Source organism: Salvelinus alpinus, chromosome 3, assembly GCF_045679555.1.
Source record: "Salvelinus alpinus chromosome 3, SLU_Salpinus.1, whole genome shotgun sequence".
Lineage (NCBI taxonomy): Eukaryota > Metazoa > Chordata > Actinopteri > Salmoniformes > Salmonidae > Salvelinus > Salvelinus alpinus.
In genome coordinates, this window is record NC_092088.1 from 105,438,798 (window position 1) to 105,455,324 (window position 16,527).

Here is a 16,527-nt window from a genome sequence, read left to right on the forward strand (position 1 = left end):
CTACCTGTCGTACCCTTTTTGTACATGCTTTTTTGTTTAATTCTAGGTTGTTTGTTTGAAATTACAGTTTCAAAGTAACATTATCACGTGATCAATGACGTCCATTTGTATTTTGATGTGGTTTTTCAGACGGTCGTGTAATGCGAGATCTTAATGATTTCTCTGTGGTGCCAGTTCTTTCTTTGACGCCAAGTTGCTTTCAAACATCGACCTCCACTATAACACCTTACTGACTCATTGAGTTAGATCTCTCCCAGTTTATAGCGCCTGAACGTCAGCTCAGCAGGTTAAGTTCGGAGGGGGATTTGCCATCACACCTCAATAGGTACAAGATCGAATTCCTGTCTATTGTTGAAAAATGATTTTCTCTGTCTTCCCATTTGTTGTTCAAAATAATTTGTTTTATTTTAGCCTAGCCTATTATAATCTTTTGTCTTCAGCACCGTACCAAAACGAACAGTCAGATGGACGGCCAACAGACTGTCAGTGTGTGGTTGGGAAGGAATTTCAATGTATTTATTTAACTTTTTTATTTAGAAAGGAAATGATCAGAATAATCCCTCTGAGCCACATCTCCAGGAACCAGACCGTGTGTCTGAGACGTACAGAACGTATAAACACATTGATTAGATTGAAATGCACTACAAATTATTTTGGCACCAGCATAAAATATACAGCAACATTCCTCCCAATAAGCCCTGATTGTTAAGCAGAGCTAAATAAACAGCAGGAATCTCCTCTCCACCCCCCCATCCTCCTCTCTACCACCCCATCCTCCTCTCCACCCTCCTCTCCACCCCCCATCCCCCTCTCCACCCCCCATCCCCCTCTCCATCCTCCTCTCCGCCCCCCATCTTCCTCTCCACCCCCCATCCTCCTCTCCACCCCCCCATCCTCCTCTCCACCCCCCATCCTCCTCTCCATCCTCCTCTCCACCCCCCCATCCTCTCCACCCCCACCCCCATCCTCTTCTCCACCCCCCCATCCTCTCCCCCCCCCCATCCTCTCCACCCCCCGTCCTCTTCTCCACCCCCCCACCTTCATCCTCTCCACGGACGGGGTGTGGAGAGGAGGACCGTTGATTCCTCCTCTAGTGTGATGGACCGGCCCTTCATCTTGGACTGTTGTCTAAGTATTCTCAGGTAGAAAGCATTTAAGAGAATATTCCCTATATAGTGCACTACTTTTGACCAGGGCTCTGGTTGAGTGTAGTGCACCAAACGGGGAATAGGGTGCTATTTTGTGAAGCAGCCAATCTGTCCTGTGTTGACTTCCTGTCCCTTAACGTCTGGCCGTTTAATTCAAACAGGCACCGTGTAGTAGCAAGGAGGCGAGGCGTTCTCTATCGTTTTACTACTGGATACACTCACTGTACCTAAACGCTTCAATGTAATACTATATCTGAGGATTAAACATTCAACCACTTCACCTCTGTTTGTGTTCAAATATTTACTTTCTAAAGGATTACAGTGTGAGGCGCCAGATCCGTTCTAGCCCAGACTGGAGAAAGCCGACCGTGAGGAATTTAAACAGTCTTTTATCTGACAGATTTGAGGTCGTGTTTCTTTCATCATGCCGTTTTTGTGGAGTGTTGCGCCGCTGATTACATGTTGGTCAGACAAATATTCCCCCTCTAGACTAGACCGACACAAGTTGAGCTAGCAAGGAGAGCTAGCAAGGGTAGTGTCCTCCTCTGTCTCTCTCGCTCTCGCTCTCGCTCTCTCTCGCTTAGTGTTACCAAAGGCTGTGTCAATCCACAGGCACTCTGATAAAGCTAACAACAAAGGAATGACCGACAAGAGGCTGCAACAAGTCAGTGGACTTAAACTGCTGTTTGTTTGGAGTAGAGTTGAATCACAGGACTGCTCAGAGAGGGCTGGGGATAGGTCTACTAGAGACTACTGCTGTTCAGAGAGGGCTGAGGATAGGTCTAGTAGACACTGACTAGAGACTACTGCTGCTCAGAGAGGGCTGAGGATAGGTCTAGTAGAGACTGCTGCTCAGAGAGGGCTGAGGATAGGTCTACTAGAGACTACTGCTGTTCAGAGAGGGCTGAGGATAGGTCTACTAGACACTGACTAGAGACTACTGCTGTTCAGAGAGGGCTGAGGATAGGTCTACTAGAGACTACTGCTGCTCAGAGAGGGCTGAGGATAGGTCTAGTAGACACTGACTAGAGACTACTGCTGTTCAGAGAGGGCTGAGGATAGGTCTAGTAGAGACTGCTGCTCAGAGAGGGCTGAGGGATAGGTCTACTAGAGACTACTGCTGTTCAGAGAGGGCTGAGAGATAGGTCTAAGTATGAGACACTGACTAGAGACTACTGCTGCTCAGAGAGGGCTGAGGATAGGTCTAGTAGAGACTGCTGCTCAGAGAGGGCTGAGGATAGGTCTACTAGAGACTACTGCTGTTCAGAGAGGGCTGAGGATAGGTCTACTAGACACTGACTAGAGACTACTGCTGTTCAGAGAGGGCTGAGGATAGGTCTACTAGAGACTACTGCTGCTCAGAGAGGGCTGAGGATAGGTCTAGTAGACACTGACTAGAGACTACTGCTGTTCAGAGAGGGCTGAGGATAGGTCTAGTAGAGACTGACTAGAGACTACTGTTCAGAGAGGGCTGAGGATAGGTCTAGTAGACACTGACTAGAGACTACTGCTGTTCAGAGAGGGCTGAGGATAGGTCTAGTAGAGACTGACTAGAGACTACTGCTGCTCAGAGAGGGCTGAGGATAGGTCTAGTAGAGACTGCTGCTCAGAGAGGGCTGAGGATAGGTCTACTAGAGACTACTGCTGTTCAGAGAGGGCTGAGGATAGGTCTACTAGACACTGACTAGAGACTACTGCTGTTCAGAGAGGGCTGAGGATAGGTCTACTAGAGACTACTGCTGCTCAGAGAGGGCTGAGGATAGGTCTAGTAGACACTGACTAGAGACTACTGCTGTTCAGAGAGGGCTGAGGATAGGTCTAGTAGAGACTGACTAGAGACTACTGTTCAGAGAGGGCTGAGGATAGGTCTAGTAGAGACTGACTAGAGACTACTGCTGCTCAGAGAGGGCTGAGGATAGGTCTAGTAGAGACTACTGCTGTTCAGAGAGGGCTGAGGATAGGTCTAGTAGACACTGACTGGACAGTTAACAGCATTTTATTAAACTATATTTTGTCTACATGTTAAATGTTTTATTTCACCTGTATTTAACCATGTATGCCAGTTGAGAACAAGTTCTCATTTAAATAGATCTAATGAAGAGGATATGATGTACCCTGTTTGAGTTTTATTATCGTTGGTGGTCGGAGACACTTACAGTATATATTAAGATAATAGATTTTCCTTCAAAAGGTTGTCTGGTAAATTGGCCTGATAATTTCCCCTCCTTTTAAAAGGCGGTTGAGCTGAATTGGTGTCAGAGGTGCTAGTTAGCCGAGCAGACAGCCAGTCTCTCCTTGTGACAGCCAGTCCCGATGTGGAGGAGGGATTTTTGCCATGCAGCCAAATGTAGTTAATTGCCCCCCCCTCCCCTAGCCTCATCACACCCCCATTAAGCTTCTTAGTGGTGTCAGGCTTGGGGGGGGGGGGGGGACCTTTTAGACGCCTGTGGGTGGTGCTGAACTCTGTGGGAATTGGGGAAAAGGAAAGAAATGCTCAAATCTGCTCTAAAGCTGTGAGCTTTGCACCACGGTGGGTTTGACCCCAACTCAAGGTTGTGGAGTTGGGATTAATTCAGCTGTTGGATTATGAGCAGAGCCGTGCTCCCCTGTGTCCAGGCCGTGTCAAGAATGACCTTATTTGGTGACTCCCCCCCTCCCCCCCCCCCCTCTCCAAGTTCTCACAGCTCTCAGGGTGTCAGCTCCCAGCCTGCACCTGCTCTGGCGTCTTCTTGGTGTCTTGCGTCACGGCGCCTCGGCCTTGCAGAGATATGCAGGAGCATTTTAAGTCTTGTTGGCTCCAACACTTGTTTTGACCTCATCTCTCCTGTCAGACGAGGGCTGTAGTAAGGTCAAAGTGTCCCCCCCTCCCTCATTACCAGCCCCCACCAGCCTTCAGTCTTTAACCTTATGACCAGTGGTCAGAGGGTGAATGGGCAAGACAAAGATTTAAGTGCCTTTGAATGAGGTATGGTAGTAGGTGCCAGGCGCACCGGTTTGTGTCAAGAACTGCAACGCTGCTGGGTTTTTCATGCTCAACAGTTTCCTGTGTGTATCAAGAACGGTCCACCACCCAAAGGGCATCCAGCCAACTTGACACAACTGTGGGAAGCATTGGAGTCAACATGGTCCAGCATCCCTGTGGAACGCTTTCGACACCTTGTAGAGTCCGTGACCCGACGAATCGAGGTGGTTCTGAGGGGGTGCAACTCAATATTAGGAAAGTGTTCCTCAGGTTTTGTACGCTCAGTGTAGATGTCTACATACATACACACACACACACACACACATACACACACACACACACACACACATACACACACACACACATACACACACACATACATACATACATACATACATACATACATACATACATACATACATACATACATACATATTAGCCAAATACATTTAAACTCAGTTTTTCACAATTGCTGACATTTAATCCTAGTAAAAATTCCTTGTCTTAGGTCAGTTAGGATCACCACTTTATTTTAAGAATGTGAAATGTCAGAATAATAGTAGAGAATTATTTGTTTCTTTCATCACATTCCCAGTGGTTCAGAAGTTTACATACACTCAATTAGTATTTGGTAGCATTACCTTTAAATTGGTTAACTTGGGTCAAACATGTCGGGTAGCCTTCCACAAGCTTCCCACAATAAGTTGGGTGAATTTTGGCCCATTCCTCCTGACAGAGCTGGTGTAACTGAGTCAGGTTTGTAGGCCTCCTTGCTCGCACACACTTTTTCAGTATTACCCACACATTTTCTATAGGATTGAGGTCAGGGCTTTGTGATGGCCACTCCAATACCTTGACTTTGTTGTCCTTAAGCCATTTTGCCACAACTTTGGAAGTATGCTTGGGGTCATTGTCCATTTGGAAGACCCATTTGCGACCAAGCTTTAACTTCCTGACTGATGTCTTGAGATGTTGCTTCAATATATCCACATCATTTTCCTCCCTCATGATGCCATCTATTGTGTGAAGTGCACCAGTCCCTCCTGCAGCAAAGCACCCACACAACATGATGCTGCCACCCCCGTGCTTCACGGTTGGCATGGTGTTCTTCAGCTTGCAAGCATCCCCCTTTTTGCTCCAAACATAACAATGGTCATTATGGCCAAACAGTTCTATTTTTGTTTCATCAGACCAGAGGACATTTCTCCAAAAGGTACGATCTTTGTCCCCATGTGCAAACCATGGTCTGGCTTTTTTATGGCAGTTTTAGAGCAGTGTCTTCTTCCTTGCTGAGCGGCCTTTCAGGTTATGTCGATATAGGACTCGTTTTACTGTGGATATAGATACTTTCATACCCGTTTCCTCCAGCATCTTCACAAGGTCCATTGCTGTTCTGGGATTGATATGCACTTTTCGCACCAAAGTAGGTTCATCTCTAGGAGACAAAACGTGTCTCCTTCCTGAGCGGTATGATGGCTGCGTGGTCCCATGGTGTTTATACTTGCGTACCATTGCTTGTACAGATGAACATGGTACCTTTTGGCGTTTGGATATTGCTCCCAAGGATGAACCAGACTTGTGGACGTCTGTAATTTGACTAATTTCTTTTGATTTTCCCATGATGTCAAGCAAAGATTCACTGAGTTTGAAGGTCGGCCTTGAAATACATCCACAGGTACACCTCCAATTGACTCAAATTATGTAAGTTAGCCTATCAGAAGCTTCTAAAGCCATGACATAATTTTCTGGAATTTTCCAAGACAATTGTTGGATAAATTACTTGTGTCATGCACAAAGTAGATGTCCTAACCGACTTGCCAGAACTAGAGTTTGTTAACAAGAAATGTGTGGAATGGTTGAAAAACGAGTTTTAATGACTACAACCTAAGTTCATATAAACTTCCGCCTTCAACTGTGTATCTATATTAATCACTCACTGTCTTCTGTCTCTTCCAGCCATCCTTGATAACCACTCACTGTCTTCTGTCCCTTCCAGCCATCCTTGATAACCACTATCTGTCTTCTGTCCCTTCCAGCCATCCTTGATAACCACTATCTGTCTTCTGTCCCTTCCAGCCATCCTTGATAAACACTATCTGTCTTCTGTCCCTTCCAGCCATCCTTGATAACCACTATCTGTCTTCTGTGCCTTCCAGCCATTCTCGATATCCATAATCTGTCTTCTCTCTTCTGTCCCTTTCAGCCATCCTCAATAACCACTAACTGTGTTTTGTCTCTTCCAGCCATCCTGAACCTGGACAATACTGTGGTGGACCTGGAGACTCTACAAGCCCTCTATGAAAACGTAAGGCTCTGATCTATCATCCCTAAAGTCCAAAGGAAGGTGTGTCTTTGGCCAGGATACAAACACATGAAAATAAATGAGCATCACACTGTGTGGCTAATCTGTGTTGGTTTGAATCCTGGCCTTAGTCTTACTGTTGGTTGTAATGTATTCAGGCTATGATGGACTTTCCTTAGTTCTGGCCACTGTACCTGGCATGTCACTATAGACCTCAATCACCAACAGTTGTTCAGTAAGGAACAGAAGAGGTTTTGTGAAGGCCTTGTAAGAAATAATTTATTTACAATATCTCTTTGTTCAGGCCTTGTTAGCGCAATGGGATCTGGTTGCTTCGGGCCTTGTTAGAGCAATGCATTCTGGTTGCTTCGGGCCTTGTTAGAGCAATGGGTTCTGGTTGCTTCGGGCCTTGTTAGAGCAATGCATTCTGGTTGCTTCAGGCCTTGTTAGAGCAATGCATTCTGGTTGCTTCAGGACTTGTTAGAGCAATGCATTCTGGTTGCTTCAGGACTTGTTAGAGCAATGCATTCTGGTTGCTTCAGGGCTTGTTAGAGCAATGTATGCTGGTTGCTTCAGGCCTTGTTAGAGCAATGCATTCTGGTTGCTTCAGGACTTGTTAGAGCAATGCATTCTGGTTGCTTCAGGACTTGTTAGAGCAATGCATTGTGGTTGCTTCGGGCCTTGTTAGAGCAATGCATTGTGGTTGCTTCGGGCCTTGTTAGAGCAATGCATTGTGGTTGCTTCGGGCCTTGTTAGAGCAATGCATTGTGGTTGCTTCGGGCCTTGTTAGAGCAATGCATTGTGGTTGCTTCGGGCCTTGTTAGAGCAATGCATTGTGGTTGCTTCGGGCCTTGTTAGAGCAATGCATTGTGGTTGCTTCGGGCCTTGTTAGAGCAATGCATTGTGGTTGCTTCGGGCCTTGTTAGAGCAATGCATTGTGGTTGCTTCGGGCCTTGTTAGAGCAATGCATTGTGGTTGCTTCGGGCCTTGTTAGAGCAATGCATTGTGGTTGCTTCGGGCCTTGTTAGAGCAATGCATTGTGGTTGCTTCGGGCCTTGTTAGAGCAATGCATTGTGGTTGCTTCGGGCCTTGTTAGAGCAATGCATTGTGGTTGCTTCGGGCCTTGTTAGAGCAATGCATTGTGGTTGCTTCGGGCCTTGTTAGAGCAATGCATTGTGGTTGCTTCGGGCCTTGTTAGAGCAATGCATTGTGGTTGCTTCGGGCCTTGTTAGAGCAATGCATTGTGGTTGCTTCGGGCCTTGTTAGAGCAATGCATTGTGGTTGCTTCGGGCCTTGTTAGAGCAATGCATTGTGGTTGCTTCGGGCCTTGTTAGAGCAATGCATTGTGGTTGCTTCGGGCCTTGTTAGAGCAATGCATTGTGGTTGCTTCGGGCCTTGTTAGAGCAATGCATTGTGGTTGCTTCGGGCCTTGTTAGAGCAATGCATTGTGGTTGCTTCGGGCCTTGTTAGAGCAATGCATTGTGGTTGCTTCGGGCCTTGTTAGAGCAATGCATTGTGGTTGCTTCGGGCCTTGTTAGAGCAATGCATTGTGGTTGCTTCGGGCCTTGTTAGAGCAATGCATTGTGGTTGCTTCGGGCCTTGTTAGAGCAATGCATTGTGGTTGCTTCGGGCCTTGTTAGAGCAATGCATTGTGGTTGCTTCGGGCCTTGTTAGAGCAATGCATTGTGGTTGCTTCGGGCCTTGTTAGAGCAATGCATTGTGGTTGCTTCGGGCCTTGTTAGAGCAATGCATTGTGGTTGCTTCGGGCCTTGTTAGAGCAATGCATTGTGGTTGCTTCGGGCCTTGTTAGAGCAATGCATTGTGGTTGCTTCGGGCCTTGTTAGAGCAATGCATTGTGGTTGCTTCGGGCCTTGTTAGAGCAATGCATTGTGGTTGCTTCGGGCCTTGTTAGAGCAATGCATTGTGGTTGCTTCGGGCCTTGTTAGAGCAATGCATTGTGGTTGCTTCGGGCCTTGTTAGAGCAATGCATTGTGGTTGCTTCGGGCCTTGTTAGAGCAATGCATTGTGGTTGCTTCGGGCCTTGTTAGAGCAATGCATTGTGGTTGCTTCGGGCCTTGTTAGAGCAATGCATTGTGGTTGCTTCGGGCCTTGTTAGAGCAATGCGTTGTGGTTGCTTCGGGCCTTGTTAGAGCAATGCGTTGTGGTTGCTTCGGGCCTTGTTAGGACGACTTGTTAGGTTGTAGAAGTGTGTGGGGAGAGGGGGGTTGTAGAACTGTGTGGGGAGCAGAGCGGGGTTGTAGAACTGTGTGGGGAGCAGAGCGGGGTTGTAGAACTGTGTGGGGAGCAGAGCGGGGTTGTAGAACTGTGTGGGGAGCAGAGCGGGGTTGTAGGACTGTGTGGGAGCAGAGCGGGGTTGTAGAACTGTGTGAGGAGCAGAGCGGGGTTGTAGAAGTGTGTGGGGAGCAGAGCGGGGTTGTTGAAATGTGTGGGGAGCAGAGCGGGGTTGTAGAACTGTGTGGGGAGCAGAGCGGGGTTGTAGAACTGTGTGGGGAGCAGAGCGGGGTTGTAGAACTGTGTGGGGAGCAGAGCGGGGTTGTAGAACTGTGTGGGGAGCAGAGCGGGGTTGTAGAACTGTGTGGGGAGCAGAGCGGGGTTGTAGAACTGTGTGGGGAGCAGAGCGGGGTTGTAGAACTGTGTGGGGAGCAGAGCGGGGTTGTAGAACTGTGTGGGGAGCAGAGCGGGGTTGTAGAAGTGTGTGGGGAGCAGAGCGGGGTTGTAGAAGTGTGTGGGGAGCAGAGCGGGGTTGTAGAACTGTGTGGGGAGCAGAGCGGGGTTGTAGAAGTGTGTGGGGAGCAGAGCGGGGTTGTAGAAGTGTGTGGGGAGAGGGGGGTTGTAGAACTGTGGGGGGAGGGGGGTTGTAGAACTGTGGGGAGAGGGGGGTTGTAGAACTGTGGGGGGAGAGGGGGATGGTAGAACTGTGGGGGGAGAGGGGGGTTGTAGAACTGTGGGGGGAGAGGGGGGTTGTAGAAGTGTGGGGGGAGCAGAGCAGGGTTGTAGAACTGTGGGGGGAGAGGGGGGTTGTAGAAGTGTGTGGGGAGCAGAGCGGGGTTGTAGAACTGTGTGGGGAGCAGAGCGGGGTTGTAGAACTGTGTGGGGAGCAGAGCGGGGTTGTAGAACTGTGTGGGGAGCAGAGCGGGGTTGTAGAAGTGTGTGGGGAGCAGAGCGGGGTTGTAGAAGTGTGTGGGGAGCAGAGCGGGGTTGTAGAACTGTGTGGGGAGCAGAGCGGGGTTGTAGAAGTGTGTGGGGAGAGGGGGGTTGTAGAAGTGTGTGGGGAGAGGGGGGTTGTAGAAGTGTGTGGGGAGAGGGGGGTTGTAGAACTGTGGGGGGAGGGGGGTTGTAGAACTGTGGGGGGAGGGGGGTTGTAGAACTGTGGGGGGAGAGGGGGGTTGTAGAACTATGGGGGGAGAGGGGGGTTGTAGAACTGTGGGGGGAGGGGGGTTGTAGAACTGTGGGGGGAGAGGGGGGTTGTAGAAGTGTGTGGGGAGCAGAGCAGGGTTGTAGAACTGTGGGGGGAGAGGGGGGTTGTAGAAGTGTGTGGGGAGCAGAGCGGGGTTGTAGAACTGTGGGGAGAGGGGGGTTGTAGAACTGTGGGGAGAGGGGGGTTGTAGAACTGTGTGGGGAGCAGAGCGGGGTTGTAGAACTGTGTGGGGAGCAGAGCGGGGTTGTAGAACTGTGTGGGGAGCAGAGCGGGGTTGTAGGACTGTGTGGGGAGCAGAGCGGGGTTGTAGAACTGTGTGGGGAGCAGAGCGGGGTTGTAGAACTGTGTGGGGAGCAGAGCGGGGTTGTAGGACTGTGTGGGGAGCAGAGCGGGGTTGTAGAACTGTGTGGGGAGCAGAGCGGGGTTGTAGAACTGTGTGGGGAGCAGAGCGGGGTTGTAGGACTGTGTGGGGAGCAGAGCGGGGTTGTAGGACTGTGTGGGGAGCAGAGCGGGGTTGTAGAACTGTGTGGGGAGCAGAGCGGGGTTGTAGAACTGTGTGGGGAGCAGAGCGGGGTTGTAGAACTGTGTGGGGAGCAGAGCGGGGTTGTAGAAGTGTGTGGGGAGCAGAGCGGGGTTGTAGAATTGTGTGGGGAGCAGAGCGGGGTTGTAGAACTGTGGGGGGAGGGGGGTTGTAGAACTGTGGGGGGAGAGGGGGGTTGTAGAACTGTGGGGGGAGAGGGGGGTTGTAGAACTGTGGGGGGAGAGGGGGGTTGTAGAACTGTGTGGGGAGAGGGGGGTTGTAGAACTGTGGGGGGAGAGGGGAGCAGAGGGGGGTTGTAGAACTGTGGGGGGAGAGGGGGGTTGTAGAACTGTGTGGGGAGAGGGGAGCAGAGGGGGGTTGTAGAACTGTGTGGGGAGCAGAGCGGGGTTGTAGAACTGTGTGGGGAGAGGGGGGTTGTAGAACTGTGTGGGGAGCAGAGCGGGGTTGTAGAACTGTGTGGGGAGAGGGGGGTTGTAGAACTGTGTGGGGAGCAGAGCGGGGTTGTAGAACTGTGTGGGGAGCAGAGCGGGGTTGTAGAACTGTGGGGGGAGAGGGGGATAAAGGCCTTGAATGTTTTCATTTGTTGTTTTGGTTCTGTGATGTAGCTTAATGGGTCTGTGTTTCAGGGTTTCCGTTCTGGCTGAAAGGGTCGGTCCTGCCAGACTCTTCAAGGCTCGTCACTAACAGCCAGCTGTAGTGTGCTTCCCAAATGGCTCCCTATTCCCTACACAGTGCACTACTTTAGACCAGAGCCCTATGGCACCCTATTCCCTATATAGTGCACTACTTTAGACCAGAGCCATATTCCCTATATAGTGCACTACTTTAGACCAGAGCCCTATTCCCTATAAATTGCACTACTTTAGACCAGAGCCCTATGGCACCCTATTCCCTATATAGTGCACTACTTTTCATGTCTAAGACTCTGGGCTCTGGTCAAAAGTAGTTCACTATATGGGGAATATGGTGCCGTTTGAGAGGAAACCATAATGGTGTTCACTCACTCCATTTATTATTTAACCTTTATTTAACTAGGCAAGTCAGTTAAGAACAAATTCCTTATTTACAATGACGGCCTGCCCCGCCCAAACCCTAACCCGGACGACGCTGGGCCAATTGTGCGCCGCCCTATGGGACTCCCAATCACGGCCGGATGTGATGCAGCCTGGATTCGAACCAGGGTGTCTGTAGTGACGCCTCTTGCACTGAGATTGCATGGTCTTAGACCCCTGCGCCACTCGGGAGCCCTTCATGCCTCCAGGGACCCCTGCGCCACTCGGGAGCCCTTCATGCCTCTCGGGACCCCTGCGCCACTCGGGAGCCCTTCATGCCTCTCGGGAGCCCTTCATGCCTCTCGGGACCCCTGCGCCACTCGGGAGCCCTTCATGCCTCTCGGGAGCCCTTCATGCCTCTCGGGACCCCTGCGCCACTCGGGAGCCCTTCATGCCTCTCGGGACCCCTGCGACACTCCGGACCCCTTCATGCCTCCATGTCGTTGTTATTTCCTTCTTGCTGATTGGTGTGGTTCCTAACTCTTTGATCCTCCATCTTATTGGACGCGTTAGAAATGGTTAAAGATGGCGTCTGTCTGGACATCTGGCTGTGTCGTCTTTCTGATGTGGAGGTGAAGTGTTTACCAAGGTGTTAACTCTGTGGATGGTTCAGAACTGTGTAGTCTTTCTGATGTGGAGGTGAAGTGTTTACCATGGTGTTAACTCTGTGGATGGTTCAGAACTGTGTAGTCTTTCTGATGTGGAGGTGAAGTGTTTACCAAGGTGTTAACTCTGTGGATGGTTCAGAACTGTGTAGTCTTTCTGATGTGGAAGTGAAGTGTTTACCAAGGTGTTAACTCTGTGGATGGTTCAGAACTGTGTAGTCTTTCTGATGTGGAAGTGAAGTGTTTACCAAGGTGATAACTCTGTGGATGGTTCAGAACTGTGTAGTCTTTCTGATGTGGAGGTGAAGTGTTTACCAAGGTGTTAACTCTGTGGATGGTTCAGAACTGTGTAGTCTTTCTGATGTGGAGGTGAAGTGTTTACCAAGGTGTTAACTCTGTGGATGGTTCAGAACTGTGTAGTCTTTCTGATGTGGAAGTGAAGTGTTTACCAAGGTGTTAACTCGGTGGATCGTTCAGAACTGCTGCCATGTTTATATCAGGATATCCAGGAACGTTTTGGAGAGACTCACTGTTTATATCGGGATATCCAGGAACGTTTTGGAGAGACTCACTGTTTACATCGGGATATCCAGGAACGTTTTGGAGAGTCTCACTGTTTATATCGGGATATCCAGGGAACGTTTTGGAGAGACTCACTGTTTACATCGGGATATCCAGGAACGTTTTGGAGAGACTCACTGTTTACATCGGGATATCCAGGAACGTTTTGGAGAGACTCACTGTTTATATCGGGATATCCAGGAACGTTTTGGAGAGACTCACTGTTTATATCGGGATATCCAGGAACGTTTTGGAGAGACTCACTGTTTATATCGGGATATCCAGGAACGTTTTGGAGAGACTCACTGTTTATATCGGGATATCCAGGAACGTTTTGGAGAGACTCACTGTTTATATCGGGATATCCAGGAACGTTTTGGAGAGACTCACTGTTTATATCGGGATATCCAGGAACGTTTTGGAGAGACTCACTGTTTACATCGGGATATCCAGGGAACGTTTTGGAGAGACTCACTGTTTACATCGGGATATCCAGGAACGTTTTGGAGAGACTCACTGTTTATATCGGGATATCCAGGAACGTTTTGAGACTGTTTTGGAGAGACTCACTGTTTATATCGGGATATCCAGGAACGTTTTGGAGAGACTCACTGTTTATATCGGGATATCCAGGAACGTTTTGGAGAGACTCACTGTTTATATCGGGATATCCAGGAACGTTTTGGAGAGACTCACTGTTTATATCGGGATATCCAGGAACGTTTTGGAGAGACTCACTGTTTATATCGGGATATCCAGGAACGTTTTGGAGAGACTCACTGTTTATATCGGGATATCCAGGAACGTTTTGGAGAGACTCACTGTTTACATCGGGATATCCAGGAACGTTTTGGAGAGACTCACTGTTTATATCGGGATATCCAGGAACGTTTTGGAGAGACTCACTGTTTATATCGGGATATCCAGGAACGTTTTGGAGAGACTCACTGTTTACATCGGGATATCCAGGAACGTTTTGGAGAGACTCACTGTTTATATCGGGATATCCAGGAACGTTTTGGAGAGACTCACTCACCAGCTTTGTGTCGCTATTCAATGAACGTTACCCTATAAATGTAATCTGATGGACAATGATAACCAACCTTGAGTTGATTTGTTGATGTTGTATAGGCTGATGTGCTGATGCTTGTATGCAGGTTGACATTTATTGGCATGAATCTTGCCCTGGAGGCAGAACTGAGCGATGGGGCAGCTGCAAAGTCAAAATTGGCTACAGTACATCGTAAAAAAAAACATAAAAAATTATGATGTTTTGGTTTATGCATTAGCGTTGTGTTTAAGTTTAAAATCTGATTTTATGACGTTGTGGCTGTGCCAGCTAGTGACCACTCTGCAGAGCTGCCTCCAAGGAAAGACTCAGGACAATAAATGGCATCCTGCTGCTTGAATACTCTACGTTCTGATGCATGTACAGTGAATTGGTCTTTAGAATAAGTTCCCGGCGCAAATATTACTGATCATTTTAAACACACACTGTGCAATTTCAGATGGTTTAATTTGGTAAACTTGAGTGTCAGTCAGAGGGGCACTGCAGTCCCAGGAGCCCCGGTAAAAATGGGTCCTTTTGACATTGTTTCACGTCCCGAAATATTGAGTAATTTAGAGGTTATCACATCCTCCGTTGTCACAGCAGCACAGTATGTGGGTGGCAGGTAGCCCAGCGGTTAAGAGCAGTGGGGACAGTAACCGAAAGGTCGCTGGGTTGAATCCCCGAGCCGACCAGGTGAACATACTGTCTGCCCTTGAGCAAGGCACTTAACTCTAATTGCTCTTGTAAGTGACTCTGAATCAGAGAGTCTGTTAAATGACTCACTAACTAAGTGACTCTGAATCAGAGCGTCTGTTAAATGACTCACTAACTGTAAGTGGCTCTGGATCAGAGTCTGCTAAATGACTGAAATGTAAAACGTAAGTGGAGGAAACGTTTTAGACATTGTGGCTTTTGTCTTTGGTTTGGTTTTCCTCAAGGCACCACCAGTTTAGGAGACACTTCTTAGTTTTCCATGTAAACAAGGGTCTGATTCCATGTGCCAGAATAACATACTACTATTATACTACTGTAGTACAGTAGTAGTAGTGGTGAAATACTACTGAAATACTATTACTGTACTACATGAATGCTGCTGAAGTACTACAGTAAAGTAGTAGTATTTCAGTAGTAGTAGTTCACCACTACTACTGTACTACAGTACTACTGCAGAAGTACTACTGCCTGTAGTACTTCTGCAGTAGCCATGTAGTACAGTAATAGTATTTCAATAGTAGTAGTAGTTCACTACTACTGTAGTAGTACTGCTATGAATGCTGAACACAGTTGTCATATGTGGTCTATGATGTCTTAAATCTCTGAAACTGGAAACACTTATCTCCCTCACTAGCTTTAAGCACCAGCTGTCAGAGCAGCTCATAGATTACTGCACCTGTACATAGCCCATCTATAATTTAGCCCAAACAACTACCTCTCCCCCTACTGTATTTATTTATTTTGCTCCTTTGCACCCCATTATTTCTATCTCTACTTTGCACATTCTTCCACTGCAAATCTACGATTCCAGTGTTTTACTTGCTATATTGTATTTACTTCGCCACCATGGCCTTTTTTTTGCCTTCACCTCCCTTATCTCACCTCATTTGCTCACATTGTATATAGACTTATTTTTCACTCTATTATTGACTATGTTTGTTTTACTCCATGTGTAACTCTGTTTTGTTGTATGTGTCGCACTGCTTTGCTTTATCTTGGCCAGGTCCCAATTTGTAAATGAGAACTTGTTCTCAACTAGCCTGCCTGGTTAAATAAAGGTGAAATAAATAAAAATGTCAGTGCTCTGAATTCTTGGAAATTAGAGAACATGTGATGAGCTCACGTTTGAATCTCTAAATTGAGAGCGGTGTCAAACTAATCCGTATGTATGTGGTCTGTCGGGTCTAAGTTGATCACGTTGTCCTGTTGTCCGTCTTTTCAGAGAGCACAACAGGATGAGATGGAGAAGATCGATAAGCACATCAAGTCATCTAAAGACAAGGACAACGCCAAACCTCTGGACAAACCTGAACAGTAGGTGTTCTGGAGAATCACTCCATTATTCTAACAACCAGTCATGTTCGTAAAGTAGGAAGTGACTTAAACCCGTCCTATCTCATCTCCTCTATTCCAGGTTCCAGTTACATCACGAAGTGGTTTCCTCAAACCCATCCTCCGATCTCTTGTCTCCTCTATTCCAGGTTCCTGTTCCAGTTACATCATGAAGTGGTATCCTCAAACCCATCCTCCGATCTCTCGTCTCCTCTATTCCAGGTTCCTGTTCCAGTTACATCATGAAGTGGTATCCTCAAACCCATCCTTCGATCTCTCGTCTCATCTATTCCAGGTTCCTGTTCCAGTTACATCATGAAGTGGTATCCTCAAACCCATCCTCCGACCTCTTGTCTCCTCTATTCCAGGTTCCTGTTCCAGTTACATCAGATCCCCAACTTCTCAGGCCGGGTGTTCTGTATCCTGTTTCAGTCCACCTTCTCTGAATGGATCTCCTCTATCCTGCGCAAACTGGACATCCTGCAGAGAGTGTGCACGGTGAGTCTGTGTGTGATTATTATTATCTGACCCTGCCCTAGGACCATGCCTCAGGACTACCTGACATTATGACTCCTTGTTGTCCCCAGTCCACCTGGCCGTGCTGCTGCTCCAGTTTCGACTGTTCTGCCTGCGGCTATGGAACCCTGACCTGTTCACTTTGATTACTATTATTTGACCCTGCTGGTCATTTATGAACATTTGAACATCTTGGCCATTTTCTGTTATAATCTCCACCCGGCACAGCCAGAAGAGGACTGGCCACCCCTCATAGCCTGGTTCCTCTCTAGGTTTCTTCCTTGGTTTTGGCCTTTCTAGGGAG

The 16,527-nt window shown here is 48.1% G+C and overlaps 1 protein-coding gene across 2 annotated transcripts in view; it reads left to right on the top strand.

Moving 5' to 3' along the window:
* Positions 1-16,527, top strand: part of LOC139571657 (formin-2-like) — a 222,217-nt gene that overhangs the window by 111,421 nt on the left and 94,269 nt on the right. For both annotated transcript variants that reach the window (XM_071394730.1, XM_071394731.1), the window contains 3 exons: positions 6,354-6,415; positions 15,598-15,689; positions 16,076-16,205. In XM_071394730.1, coding sequence (XP_071250831.1) covers positions 6,354-6,415; positions 15,598-15,689; positions 16,076-16,205 — 284 coding nt within the window. The remainder of the gene's footprint in view (positions 1-6,353; positions 6,416-15,597; positions 15,690-16,075; positions 16,206-16,527) is intronic.